Source organism: Harpia harpyja, chromosome 7 (genome assembly GCF_026419915.1).
Source record: "Harpia harpyja isolate bHarHar1 chromosome 7, bHarHar1 primary haplotype, whole genome shotgun sequence".
Lineage (NCBI taxonomy): Eukaryota > Metazoa > Chordata > Aves > Accipitriformes > Accipitridae > Harpia > Harpia harpyja.
Window position 1 is genome coordinate 38,556,292 of NC_068946.1, and position 14,235 is coordinate 38,570,526.

General features: G+C 43.5%; 1 protein-coding gene across 2 annotated transcripts in view; it reads left to right on the forward strand.

The window, feature by feature from the left end:
* Window positions 1–9,614: 9,614 nt before the first annotated feature.
* Window positions 9,615–14,235, forward strand: part of RBMS1 (RNA binding motif single stranded interacting protein 1) — a 148,821-nt gene continuing 144,200 nt past the window's right edge. Inside the window, exon 1 of one of the 2 annotated variants that reach the window (XM_052793511.1) lies at window positions 9,615–9,944. In XM_052793511.1, the coding sequence (XP_052649471.1) occupies window positions 9,870–9,944 (75 nt within the window). In that variant the 5' untranslated portion in view covers window positions 9,615–9,869. The remainder of the gene's footprint in view (window positions 9,945–14,235) is intronic. The other variant, XM_052793513.1, reaches the window with a different exon arrangement.

The window sequence follows — 14,235 nt, forward strand, 5'->3', positions numbered from 1 at the left end:
TACCTAATTGGATTCTGAGAGGGGGAATATGTTCGGAGGTTGTCAGAAAATGCACAATCAATAGTCAAAGAAACTTCTAAAATGTATGATATTCAGTAACAGTGATTAAAACAAATAATGTGAAAGAAAAATATGAAAGGGTAGAAGGGCTGAATAGGAATCAAATATGTCGGTTACTTTTCAAGACGGGATGCTGTCTTTTTCTTTTCAAATACAGACGAGGAGAAAAGGAACAAATTTCGTTTTATTTAACATGCAGAGGTGATGTCGTGATAAGCTTTAACTTATTGTGAGTACAACCACCACCACGGTGGTTCTGTGGAAAGGCCAGAACCTGGAGGGAACCTGCGGAGAACAGCAGATCGCAGTCGGTGAGGCGGTGGGCAGCGGGCGGCACCGTGAGATCCCCGCCGGTGGGGATGGCCTCCCTCCCGCCGGAGCACCCAGCGCTTCGCAGCACCCAGCTTCAGACGCCAGCCCTGGAATCGAACCTCTCCACGTGGTGCTTCCCTGGGAAGGCCGACGACGGCATCCCCCGGCAGAGGCCCTTTTCCCGCGAAGGAGTTTCCCGCCTTGCCCACGCCGAAATGGCGCCCCTTCGGGCAGGGGCGCGTGCCGCGGCGCTGCACCCCGCGGGCAGCCGAGCGTCACCAGGGGGCGCTGCTGCCCGCCCGCGCGCCGCCGGACCCCGCCCCCGGCCCCCCCCGCCGCAGCGCTGCCGGGAGGTGGCTACCGCGCCGCGGCGGGGCGGGGGGGGCTCTCGGCGGGAGCCCGCGGCCTGGGACGAAGGAAGGAGGGAGGGAGGGAAGGAAGGAAGGGGGGTCTCCGGCCGGCCCCACCGGCCGGGGCACGGCTCTCCCCAGCCGGCTCGGCAAAGAGCGAGAGCTGGGAACGGCCGCGGGGCTGCCCATGCAACTTGGCTTTCCTGCGCAGAAGGTAGGGAGCTGGCCGCGCAGCCACAGCAGCTCGCCTCCCCTCTCGTGCCCGACTAGAGGCGATTCCCGAAGGAGGCTTCCTGAGGGACCGCGAACCGGGACTTGGCTGAGGTTCCTGAAAAAAAGAGGCTGGCTGCCTGCGGCTTTGTTAAAGACGCTGCTACGTCTGCCTGGCAAAACTGGCCCAGGCGCAGAATTGTACGCCAGTATTCAAAAAATTCTGCGTTCCAGTCGTTGTCGCACATGTTCATGTGCCTTAGGTTATGCGGGGAGTCTTCAGGCTGTAAATAAACTGGACGTTTTAAGAAACCGAAACTTAAAAGCTTTGTGAGCCCCTAGTATATCTAATCAGCCAGTATAAAACCACGGAAATCCCAAACTAGGAATCTTCAAGGTGGGTTGCAAGGTCTGGAAAACACTCGCTAGTCTCTGAGTCCTCTGAGAAAAAATTATTAACATTCTTCATTGCTAGAAATGTGTTGATTACAGCTCAGGCTTTGGCTTGTTTGTTTACAGTTTTTTAGGTCCCCTAGGAGCGTGTGTTTGGAGGTTTGATGTCTTTGTGCCTCCCCTAGTGAAAATGGAAGCAAAAGTGCTTCGTAAACATCAAATTATACCAAAATGAATCAAGATTCATAAAATGATGCAATAAATACTGCTAGCATCTGATAGAAATATTATCCCATGATCAGCGAGCACTTTCTTAAGTTTCTCAGTGGATTAAAGCCCCAGAGACCAGAATTGGAAATGCAGTATTTTCATTTGAGTAACTTTCCAGCAAAATAAATACACATTGGTTTATAAAGAGTTGTTGTGAAACAGAAGATCTGGAAAGAATTTTAAAGCTAAGAATGTTTTGGTGTACATCTGAAACACTTTTTTGATATCATGGTGTTTCCGACACACATGAAATCCTAAGGAAGGGAAGAACTATAGTAAAATGAGACTGTGGTAGTTTTGGAAACGAGAAAGATACAAAATGGTTAAATAGACGTGTAAGAATTCAAAGCTTTCATTGGTGTATTCTCTCATTTATGTTAGGAACAACAAAAAACATTAAGCTGGTCCAAAACTGGCGCGCTAGCCTTGGAATCAGAAAATCCAAAATTATTTATGCTATTTTTATTTTTTTATATTTTTATTTTATTTATGTTATGTGCAACAAAATTTATGTCCTATATAGTCTTGTAAAAGTCACACGGTCCCTCTACATCTGTTTCATGTCTGTGAATGGGCTCAGAAAATGGGTTCAGAAAAGTGTTGTGAAGATGAATCAAAAAAATATTGTGACATTATCACAGTACAGTAAGAGGACAGGATATAAACATCCTCAGCGTTTCTAGTTAAATAGAAAAGGGTTTGTCTTCTCAGTCCCACTAGCATGTAAATTGGCGTGTCTTGAAACAGCATAAAATGGACCCAGAAGAATCTCAGTTTATCAGATTGACACTTTTCCACTATCAATTTTCAGAAATAAGAAAAAACTTTTTAATCCCCTAAGAAATATACCATAACTGGGACATCTGGCTGGGCCTTGCTCTTAGTTCTACAAATTCACACCAGCATTAGCATTACTGTCTGTGCCGAACAGAGAAAAAAATAAATGAAGTTGCTCAACTCTGCTTTGTCAATGTTGCATGACTTGAGAACTATTTTAGCACGGAATGCTGGGGCTTCCACAGCAAGGTCATCAGCTAGAATGAATCACCCCAGCTCAACTGAGGGTCTGGCATTTCATCTAGAAGACAGAAATGGATTCAAAGCCAAGGAGGAAGCTTCCATTTTTACAGCAGATCAAGGGTGATGACACTTTAATGGTTTTTTGAATTATGCAGTAGAGAGACAACACCTATTAGCTCTGACGATGTATTGCACTGTAAGTGTTGATTTGCATGTACATGGGTCTGAGTGTCCAGCATTTACAAATAGTTTATGATAAGGCTAAACATGATAAATTGTGAATGAAGCTCAGATAGATGAACTAATTCAAAATGGCGATGTGTCGTGGTCCTTTTGTGAGAAAGATGTTTTCTCTGTGTAAAGAAAATAAAAAAAAAAATAGCACTGACATGTATCTGTTGAGATATACAGTTTTAAGGGTTTGGGTCATATGGCAAAGGATTTTTTTTTTTTTTTAATTTATTAAAATGCCTTATTCTCTGGCTCCATTAAATTACAAATTTAAGACATCAAAAAATGTAGGACTTAGTATTGTAAACTTGATAACAGGTAAAAGAGCCTATGCTCTTATTGATGTGCTTTCTTAAGGAAATAAGGCTCATGCAATTGTTTTGCCTACTCACCTTCTCCTTCTTCATCCCTTACACCATCATAACTTTGGAAGCCTTTGGGCAATTTCAGTTAAAAGTGATGGTGGAGCAGAGGTGTCACGGATAGGATGGCCCTAAAAGTTGCATGAAAATCAGTAGCTGAGAAAAGGTGAGAAAGCTGGTGTTCTGCTTGAGAGCCTAGCAGTGGGGTTCAGCCTGGGCCATTTGGCCAGAGCGCAGCATGCTGGCTGGTCGGCACTTGAATTAAATCAGCTAACCCGTATGTACGGCTGTGCAGAGGGTGTGGGACAGCTGACGGTACTGCTGTGGGTGATGGAAGTAGGAGGGGTTTGAGACATTGGAAAGACTTGTTAGTTATTTCATAAGCTACAGAACTTGTCTAAAATACAATTGTGTGTGGATTGGGAGGTTGACATTTCACAGTTGGGAATAGTTTTATTCCAAAAATAGGAAAATTTGGGGGCATTTTAGAATAGCAGCCTGAAGGATGTATCCTTCACCTTTTATTCAGAACTTGCTTAAGATATGCCTAAAGACAGTGCAATGTGTCCCTAAAATCTGTAGAAATAAGATGTCTGTTGTTTATGTTAATTAAACTTTTAGTTTTTGTTTGCATGGCAGGAAAAAAAGTTTGTTTTGAATTATCCACAAATATTTAAAATCAATGGTTTGAATTCAATCAGGACCAACCACAGCTGGTTGGTCAAGCTGGTAAAAAGACACCCACGAGAATTCTTACTATGCTGCAGCCAAAGCGGGCTGGGCTTGGTGTTTTCCTCATCTGTTTGTGGACAATGGGAAGGACTGGCAAGGACTGCCCTGAAACTGAGATGAGAAAATTGAAAGGGAATGTCCTAATGAAAGAGTTGTAGTTGGTCAATATCTTATAGAGGTACTGTTAGTCTCTTCCTTGTTCATCTACTTGCACAGCGAAGACTGTATTGCTAGAGACACTCCAGGGCGGTTAGGAACTGCATGGGATGAAAGTTCCTGATAAATGTATGAATAGAAGTTGGATTCTTAACTACCTCCACCCTAGGATGAACATACTCCTACAGTACAGCTAATTTTTGCCGTCAGTGAGAAGACGATTTAAATAAAATGTACATGCATTAAATAGACCTATAAAGCTGGACCAACAAGAGGTGCCTCACAGGTTTTATGAAGAATGCTGAAAAAGAACCCAATTGCTGTTAGTGTGCAATCATCTTTATTAGTTGGGCATCTTAGTGTGAAGTAAACCAGAATATAGAAAACTCAGACAATGCGGTGCTTATGCGGGAAAGGATTCTCTCAGACCTATCTAAACATGAAGAAAAGGTTATTGCTGGCAATAAGCGTACCCACATTCATGGTGATACATTTAGCTGCAAACACGGAAAGCGTTTTCATGAGCAGCCTGGCTGCATCTTTTGTTGACGCCCATTGCCAATAGTGGGAGCATTGCCTGCTGCACGTCAAACTTCATGAGAGGGGAAGCCCAAATGCAGAAGTATGTTAAATTCCTATATGTTAGTGCCAGTTAAATACTTCAGTTGAACAATCTTAGAATAGTGTATAGCCCTGTAGATTTCACAAAAGTGAATTACCCTGACTGCAGCTGTCAGGAGCAGCTGAGCCAGTGCAGTATCTGGCTCAGCTGTAAGGATAAACAAGGGCACGCCACATTCAGCAATGTTTCAGTGAAGCGTTGTTACACCAGGAGAGCTACTGTAAAAACAGAGAATTGTAGTCACTCTGTTGAAATAAATATTTAAGAATTTGCTGAAAGGGTTAATAGCCACTAAATCTAGAGAGTTGATTTAATTGATGAAAACAATCAAGTGCTTTTCATCTTGGTGGGCCATTAACAATGGCCGTTTATTTAGCCTTTGTGCTTAAGAGTGTGGCCTACTGCGACCTGAATTGAAGAGTCTTTCATTTGTGTTGCAAAGCAGTCAAGGCCATATGATGGGGCTAAGGGTGGCATTACAACAAGGAGGTTTTGCAAGTAATTGGAACAGTGTGTGTTGGGGTGAGGGGAAGAGCAAAGAAGTTATTTGTTGAGAGCTTAAACCTAGTTGCATTTCTGTAGCCCTAACACACTCTTTGGGGGTATAAAACAGATCTTTGGTTTGTTAACATTTGTATGTCAATTAGGATGCAGTACCTGGCTTCTCTGCATCCACAAGTGATGCACTGCCACTGCTTCTATTTATTTTAGTCCTTTTATATGAATCACACTAGGCAGATTCCTAGCAAATGATTGTGGCGCCTTGCATTGCCTACAGACTGACCACACAAGGCAAAGAACAGAAGAGGGTGAATGTTTGACACAGTTTGCAAACCAGGGAAATAAGGCACAGGGTAATTCAGCGACTTGCTCACCCTCTTGCCCACATTCTGTGGTAGATCTGGTATTGGACAAAGATCCCCCAAGACTCAAACTAGTGTCTTAACCAGAAAAAAAAAAGTCCTTATTCAAATATTCCTGACTGTGTCAAAGTAATAACGATTTCAGCATAAGCATGTCTGTCTCTTTCAGCTTAAACCAGTGCAAAGACCCCAAGTGGTGCAGAGTACAGCGGTCTGCTTGGTTCCTGGAGTGAGGTGGATTAAATATATTTCCTTCATATTCTGCATTGCATTTGACTTTTTCTGCCTTAGGGTAGAACTCCTAATGTCTAAATTAATCTGTAAAGCTTAAATGGGATTTCTCTTCCAACACTCTTAGAGTCAGTGGATAACCATTGACTGGGCTTAACTGAGTTGCACTAAAACTCCTCTGACATGGCAGCACATACAGTGCTGCTTAGGCTTTTGCGGCAACAGTCCAACTGTGTTTTCATCATATTTTAATCAGCCCTGACCAGTTAGACTATAATAAGGAAATAACGTTAAAAAAAAAAAAAAGTAGAATTTAATATTGTTCCATTGTCAGTGAAATCTGGCCATGGACAAAATTAGGGATTACTGTTTTCCCTAACATTCACAAAGCCACAATATCTACATTTGTACCGGTGCAGTGTATAGGAAGTCAGCTTTTAAAGGAGAAAGAAAATCTTATTGTTACTCTGTTGGGTATCTAGTAGCCTTCAGAACACAATTCAGTGTTTACCTTCCTTCTTAATGCTATATTTCATGTAGTGCCTGAATGAGGGAAGCTTTTTTAACCATGTCAGTATTTAGTTATGATGGCAGGAGTTAGTACTGCCAGATAGCATAAGCAGTTTCAATTTAAAAATATTTGTTTGCCCTTGCTATGAACAGAGAATAAGCAATTAAAACCAAACATTTCCATCAGTATGAAAAGTTAAGAACTTAGTCATTTGGTTTAAAGTTTCTTCTGCAATGCCATCCTGTCTCTATTGCACAACTTGCATACATATTACTAAGTTGGCTAAATAATCAACATATTAAAAAGATACAAGCAGAGACTGCCCTGACTGATGCTAAATTAAGATTTTTTTTGCCTAACAATTCTTCACTGATCCGTTCTTAATATAGTAAACACCTTCAGTACCATTTTAAAAAATGAAAAAAATTACTGTAACTGAGGCTCATGTAAATGATTCCAATAAAATAATTATATTTTCTAACCTCATTGTAATAAAAACTGAGCATCATTTGGAAATTCTTATCAATCATCAGTGGGATCACTGCACTGTAAAAGTCTGCGGTATTAAGTTGCAGGCTTATTTTTTAAATTCAATGATAAATATTAAACTCTATCAATTTTCAACTTCTGCAATGTCAGCTTTGCTAAATAAATTAGAGCAGATATTCCAATGGAAGTAGATCTTTAATTAGAAAATATTCTGGTTGAAAAATGGAACCAAATTGGTTTCAACCTCAAGTTAACAGTGCCACATGTTTGGGGATGAGATTAAGCTCTAGAGCAAAAGACCTCATTTGGGAAAGGTCTAAGTCTCTGCAAGGAGACACTGGGAAGGAACTTGGAGATCAGCTTTAGCTGTTACAGTTGTAATCAAATACTCTCTTAGCCAGATTTCTTCTTTCATCACTTTCAGGAACCGTTGTGGCAGAGCGCATTGCTGCTCCTCTCGCTGGCAGCCATCAGCCATTCTCAGTAACTTGACACAACTAAGCTGGAGACTGTTGCAGTTGTAAATGCTGGAATGATCCGGGCTACATTTCCCCTCTCCTCATTTTCTAGATTTTTTTTTTTTTCTTCTGGGCACTTCTCTCCCCATTCATGATTGCACAACGTACTTGTGACAACCACAGTAGCTGTTTACATGAAGAAGCTGTTTTACATGTCTAGGAAAACACTCTTCTATTTCTAGCTGTCTTCAGTACAATATGTTTTCTTTCAGATCTCATTCCTTCTTTCTCCTCAGGAAAATCCCCACAAAATCTATCCATCAGCTACCAACCAGTCTTTATTTCTTCTTGCTTGTTCTGTTTTTCTCAGAAGGAAACTAAGTGTACTAGCACCCGTAACCTGTCAGCTTAAGACAGGCCAGCACCACATTCTTTGTAGTTCAACCAAGAACTTCAGACCACAATTTGGCAGTTCTTAAAGCAATCTGTAACAGTATCATCACGTATCTGGGCTGTAGCAACACAGTTCCCCATGAAACTCTGAAACTTCACTTCTACTATCCCCTGACCATGCACTACCCTGGAGCCCTATTACCTTGCATTCTTCAGATATAATTGCAGCCTGTATGCTTTTTCCACTGCGTAAACGCCAGTACAGCCAACAGAAGGCAGCTGATTTTGGCCATGGCCATTTCAGCTTTTCCAGCTGCACATTCTTAACCCCCTCAAATACCTGATATTTCTGTTCTGCTCAACTTTTCTCTAACTTTAATCTTTGTCCCTCCCACAGAAAGTTACTATCGTGGACACAGAAATATTCCCAAGTCGCATGCTTTCTGTGTTTGTCCTTCTTTTCATAGTCATTCTAGCCATGTGTTAACAAAAACCAACCAAACAAACAAAAAAACCCAACAACCCAAAACCCCAATCCAAACCAATCCAAACAAAACCCCCCAAACCTAACCAAAACCCAAAAGCTCCCATGCCTCTTTCCTGGAGAAAAAGCCGCCTCCTAAAGATGCAACCAGTCTTTTAATCTGTGTGGACCATAAAGCGTATACAAATTTCTTCCCTGGAAAAAAACTTGTAAAGCGATCTTAATGGCTAGCCAGGAGAGCTGCAATGTCATTTGCATAATTGTCCTCTGCTCAGCTGGAATTTGGAAGAATATCTGCAGTTACCTCTCATTGCTCAGCCTGCACCAGGGATTCATGGCTGCACAAAGGCTGCCTTTTTGCTGTTGCACTGGGATGCTTGTAAATCTTCAAGTTTTTTAATCTTTCTTTCCACTATTATCACATTTAGTTTTAATACACTCAGGAGTTTCGGTGGACGTTACATATATGTTTTATGAATAAAACAGTGCTGCGAGACAAAAATTATTGTGATTAGTGTGACAAAGAAACGGCATCTGCTTAATGCTCTGAGGATTAGTTTATCTCTGGGTAGAAAAGAGACACATTTGTCAGAAGTAAACCCACCAAGTGGGTTTTTTACAGATAACAGTGGATTATAGTGTGCTGCTGGTCCCTGCTTCTAGGGTTTGGGAAATTACCTTTCGGAGAGAAAATATTCAAGTGAAAAAAACTGTAACTACTATCGACTAGAACAGGAACGTTTCCTGATTGAGAATGAAGTGTACTCAGCACCGCTGGCCAAAGTACAAATTTAAGGATGTACGATGGGCCAGATGGAGAATTTGGTCTGGTTTTGTGGTTGCTGTTCTGCAAACTGATTTTAGCACTGCAGTCCCTTCTGCTCCTAGCAGATAAATGGACCCTCTACCGCCAGGCAGAACCGAAGCCAAACGTAGTTTTCCAAAACTGTATCCAATTCTCCCCTAAAGCCTGCGCCCTGCACCACTGCTCGGCAACGAGATGCACAAAGAGCAAAGGCGATAACAAAGCACGACCCGGCTAATTAGGTCAGAGCCGAGCCGTGCGCGGATGCGACCACTGCAGCCCTCCTCCTCCTCAACGTGGAAACCCCCCCGCTCCGCTCCGCTCCTCTCCTCTCCCCGCCGGCCACCGCAGCTTCTCCCGGCGCTGAAGCGGCCCTTCGGCCAAGCGGCGCCGCTCGCTGCCCGCCGCCGAAAAGCTGCCCCCCGCCCCGCGGGGGCTGCCCCGCCGCGGGGCCGGGGCCGGGGCTCGGGCTCGCACCGCGGGCGCCGAGCGGGGCTAAGCGCCGCCCCTCGCCCCCTCTCTCCCTCCTTCCCCCCCTTCCCTCCCTCCCTCCCTCCCTCCCTCTCTCCGCCAGCCCTGCCCCGCCGCCTGGCACCGCCGCCGCCGCCGCGCCGGCCCCGAGCGCTCCCCGCGCCGCCGCTCCGCCAGCCGGCCCGCCGCCGCTGCTCGGCCCCGGCCGGGCGGGGACTTGGCAGGAACTCCCGGGGAGAGAGCGAGAGTGCCTGCCCCCGCTGCCGCCGCTCCGCTGTGGCTTTTTGGGTGGAGGAGGAGGAGGAAGGTCTGGGCTCGGCCGAGGAGCAGCAGCAGCAGCCGCCGCCGCCGGAGAGGAAGACAGGAGGGAGAGAGAGACGGAGAGGCGGCTGGAGCCCCCCAAAGTGCCCCCCCATCCCTGCACTGCAGGCTACCTTTCCAGCTTCATGGGCAAAGTGTGGAAACAGCAGATGTACCCCCAGTACACCACCTACTACTACCCCCAGTATCTGCAGGCGAAGGTAGGGTACGGCGCGGCGCGGCGGGTCTGAGGCTGGCCCCGCTCCAGGGCGGCTGGCCAGGGCCGAGCCCGGACGGGGGCTCCGCGGCGCGGGGCACGGCCCGGGGGAGGCGGTCAGGTTGCACCGGGGGGACGGAGACAGGAAAGAGCCGGCAGCCCCTTCCTTCCTGCCGCCCGCCGCCGCCCCGGGAGGGCCGCCGGGGAGCGCCGCCGGGAGCCCCCGGGCCGCCCGCGGCCGCCGGGCTCCCCCGCCAGGCCCCCCGCCCCTCGTTCCCGACCGTGCCGCCTCCGACCTGTCTCCGTCCCTCTCGCCTTCCCCCTCCCGCCGGCGGTCCCTCCTCTTCCCCAGGGCTCTCGGCGTGTCTCCTCCTTCCCGACCACGTCCTCGGCCAGCCCGCTGCGGAGCGGAGCTCTGCGGGGCCCCGCTCCCGCTGCCCTCGCCCAGCGCAGCCTCCTGGAACGCAGGGAAACGACACAAAGTTTCGCCGGCAGGCCCCGGAGCGGGGCCGTCCGCGGTCGACAGCCGCGCGTTCAGCTGGGGCGGGGGTGCTTTGACATCCCGGGGGGTGGCGGGGCGTGCTTATTGCCGCGACGGGGATGGCCGTAATTCCACTTAAATACGGACACGGAGGAGGCTGCTGGACGCGGGTGGACGCTCATTGTCTGGGGAGTCGGACCTTTGTGAGCTGCCACCTCGCAGTTCGCAAACTGGGTTAAAACCGTGTTCGGGGTCCAGCTCCTGATGGGTAATGCTGTACACGGGTAGCTGTTGTTTGCAGGAAAATTGGTGTTAGTAGTTCTCGTGGTTGTGGATCGCCACCTTTTTTTTTTTTTTTTCCCTTTCTCCTTCAAGTCTGTAAGGGCAGCCAGCCCCACTGCTCTAGAAGCATCATGCTGCAAACTGGCAGATGCAGAGGTGGTTGCATCAGCTGTCTGGAACATTTAGCATAAGCCTCTCCAACCACCAGTGTCACTCCTCACAAATCAAAACAGACCCATATGAGGCTTCAACGTGTGAACTTTTTTTAGAGGTTATAACCGTGGTGTGGGTTTTTTTTTTTAGTGGTTGTTTTGGGGTTTTTTGCTTTTTTGGTTTTGGTATTTGTATTGAAGTGTCCTCCTGCCTGTGTGGCAATGACAGGACAAGAATTCCCTTCTCTTTATCTGCACACTTAATATGCTCTTCTTTTTATTGTGTGCTGTGTTACTATATTGTGAAATGTAATTTATACTGCTTGGCTGAAAAATAAATTCACTTTGACAGTCATGAGACGTTTTACAAGTCAGCAATGAGGAGGATTTGAAATGTGCTTTCATATATACAGAAATTGATAGAAATATGATGAAGGTCTTTAGGTGATTTGAAATGACTGATCTCTTAAATGTGTAATCGACATCAAGCTAAATAGTACAGTCTGTAGCCATTTAAAGATTATGCTGCAGAGTAATCACTTCAGTACTGTTTAGATACATATTTTAATGCATTATTTTTAAGAAAGGGAGAGTGCCTTAAGGACAGCCTTTTGCATCACTTAGCTATATGACTATATAAATATCCTTAAATGAAAAAATGTCTTTGTTCAGAAACTTTTACCTTCATGATTTTGTGTGGCATTAGTAAGTTAGGAACCAGGTACATAACATTGAATATATATAAAGCAATGTCACTTGGCTTTTTTGACCTCTAAATTGAAGAGGGAGATAAACTGTAATAGCTTACTGTAGTTATTAGAGTATGATCCTAGAAATCCATGATCCTATGAGAAAGCTTGATGGACCATCTTTTGAAAAATGTTTCCTGTATAGATAATCTAATACCGATTTGTATTACAGTCAATGACATCTTCAAAACATCTTGCAGTCTTTGCTATAAAATTATACAGCCTAAAATTACATTACTCTGTTTCAGCAGAGAGAGCACACGGCCATTTGACCTACACATGTGAAATCAAATATCTGGGATCCAGTGAAAGTTTTCTGTTTTCAGAGATCTTGATTTTATAAAAGAAATAAAAGAAAAAAGGTGGCTCCTTGGTGTAGATAAAAGGACCAGTAACTGTAAGTGTCAGTATTCAATTATGCAGAATTCAGTAATACAAGCAATCTTCTCACTATGGATCCTCTCTGAACATGTAGAAAAATTAATTTAATTCATAGTTTTCAGCTGTTCTATTCTTTGGGCCCTAAACCAACCCGTTGTCCTGTACAGGAACTATTTCAGTAATTCTGGAGAAACCTTGTTTTTTATTGAAGACAAATTATAATAGAATTTAATAGCCTTTGCTGAATGTGTGATGGGTAATGGTACATGATTACACTGGGGTAGGTAAGAGATTTTGAAACTGGAAGTTTTGCTTCCCATCTTATCCCTATTTAAGTAATGATGGAAAATCTGCTGACTAATAAACTGCAAATCGATAATTATGAGATGACAGGAATTGCTTGAAGATGGATTTTTCTATAGAGAGCTCAAAAATACTCATTAGAAATTGCATGCATTCCTAATGGCTCTTCAGGTTAAAATGTTGATGTGGTCAACTATTTTAATTACTACAAAATGTGTTATAGATTTTAAAAACAGATTTTGTATTTGTCTGTTATGATCTTCACAATCTTATTCATGAAGTATTCAAGCTGCTTCAGACATATATTCTGGGAGGAAATATAAACATTTGCTGTGATTCAGCACCTCCCTCCCCCTAATCTTAGGGAGCTCAGCATCAAAAGAGATTAGTGAAACCAGGGACTTAAATGAAATGAACAAAATAAACATTGGAAGAAGGTGTAAGGCTTTTAATATGAAAAATCATTATAGCAATGAAAATAGTTTGAAATGGTTTCAAGTTGAAGCTTGCAAAACCTTCTGCATTTTTGGGACTGGCCACCATTTTTACTCTGGCAAATGACATGTTTGACATATCTGTTAAATTTTTGTGCCTTCTACTGAATGTATGTTTTAGGACAGTTCCTATATTGCAGCATTGTATGGCGTGCCAGAGAGCATCAAAAATATTTTCCAAGTTCAATGGATGTTTCTAAAGGTTTAGATACTTTCTTTAACAGTATTACTGTAACATTGCTTTTCAAATTTTGACTCAGTTGTATTTCATTTCCTTACTTAATATTTTATTTGTAATGAAGAGATCCTGTATTTCAAGACTTTAGAAAATAACGTTAATTAAGATTGTATGTGTTTTACTAATGCTTAAAGGCCTCTGACTAGGGGTAAAATCTGACTGTGCTAGTATTGTAACATTTAACAAGACGGAGTACACATAAACAAACATAAATGTATATATACATCTCTAGGCCACAATCTGTTTGCTTTGGTCAAGTAAGAAATAAAAGTGAATTTATGTTTTGTTTTCCTTTACCTAAATACCAAATGGAATTCAGGGACACGATGCACACAACGATTTACAAATAAATTGTGATAACTAGCTGTATCACTGGTTTTTCCTTGGACAATAATGTGACAGTATGACTAATTTTACTGATAGGTTTCTGTATCGTAAAGGAAAGCTCTTTGTATAAGAGAGAGTTAGTAGAAAAGAGCAACATTTCCTATGCTATAGATAGCATGGTTTATTTAAAGTGCAAGTATTTAATAGTCATAGATAATATTTATGTGATACTTGAATTCTATTTCTTTTGTATGGTATCAGGTAACAACAACTCAGAAGAAATGGAATCTTGTGAATCTTGCTAAATTACCTTAGAGTGGGCTTCTAACTGTCTAATTTGGTAGCTGCAAAATTGGTGCCCTGGCAGCTATGAAAAGAACTAATATTTCTAGAAGTTTGTGTAGGTTTGTAGGCAGGACTGTAGAGTGACGTAAACTTATAGTGAGCAGGCAGATTCTGCCATGTCAAAAACTTATTTTCAGGCTGTTGACAGCAAACTTTAAAATGGGAACATTTAATTTTTATCCAAGCTTGTTGATGGCAGGGTAAGCAGGAAATCAGTTAACAGGGAACTTGCTGTAGCATTAAACAAAGCAGATATGAAACATTCTTATTAGGAGACCCTGGATAATCCACAGTTTAGTGTCAGTTTATGAAGTTAATAGACCAATGTAGAACCTTCTGGTTTAGATGCTTCTAAAGCAGAAGTGATAGGACCCTCTAATGGTTTGCTGCTAGTGAATACCTTTACTCACCGCATTCTGTGCCAAGCACAGGTCTATTGCCCTTTAAAAATTTTTACTATCTTATGAGCTGATTTTAATCAGCATAAATGATTGCTAATTCTAATCAGTTTAGTTAGATTTATTCCATATGCACTATGACTGC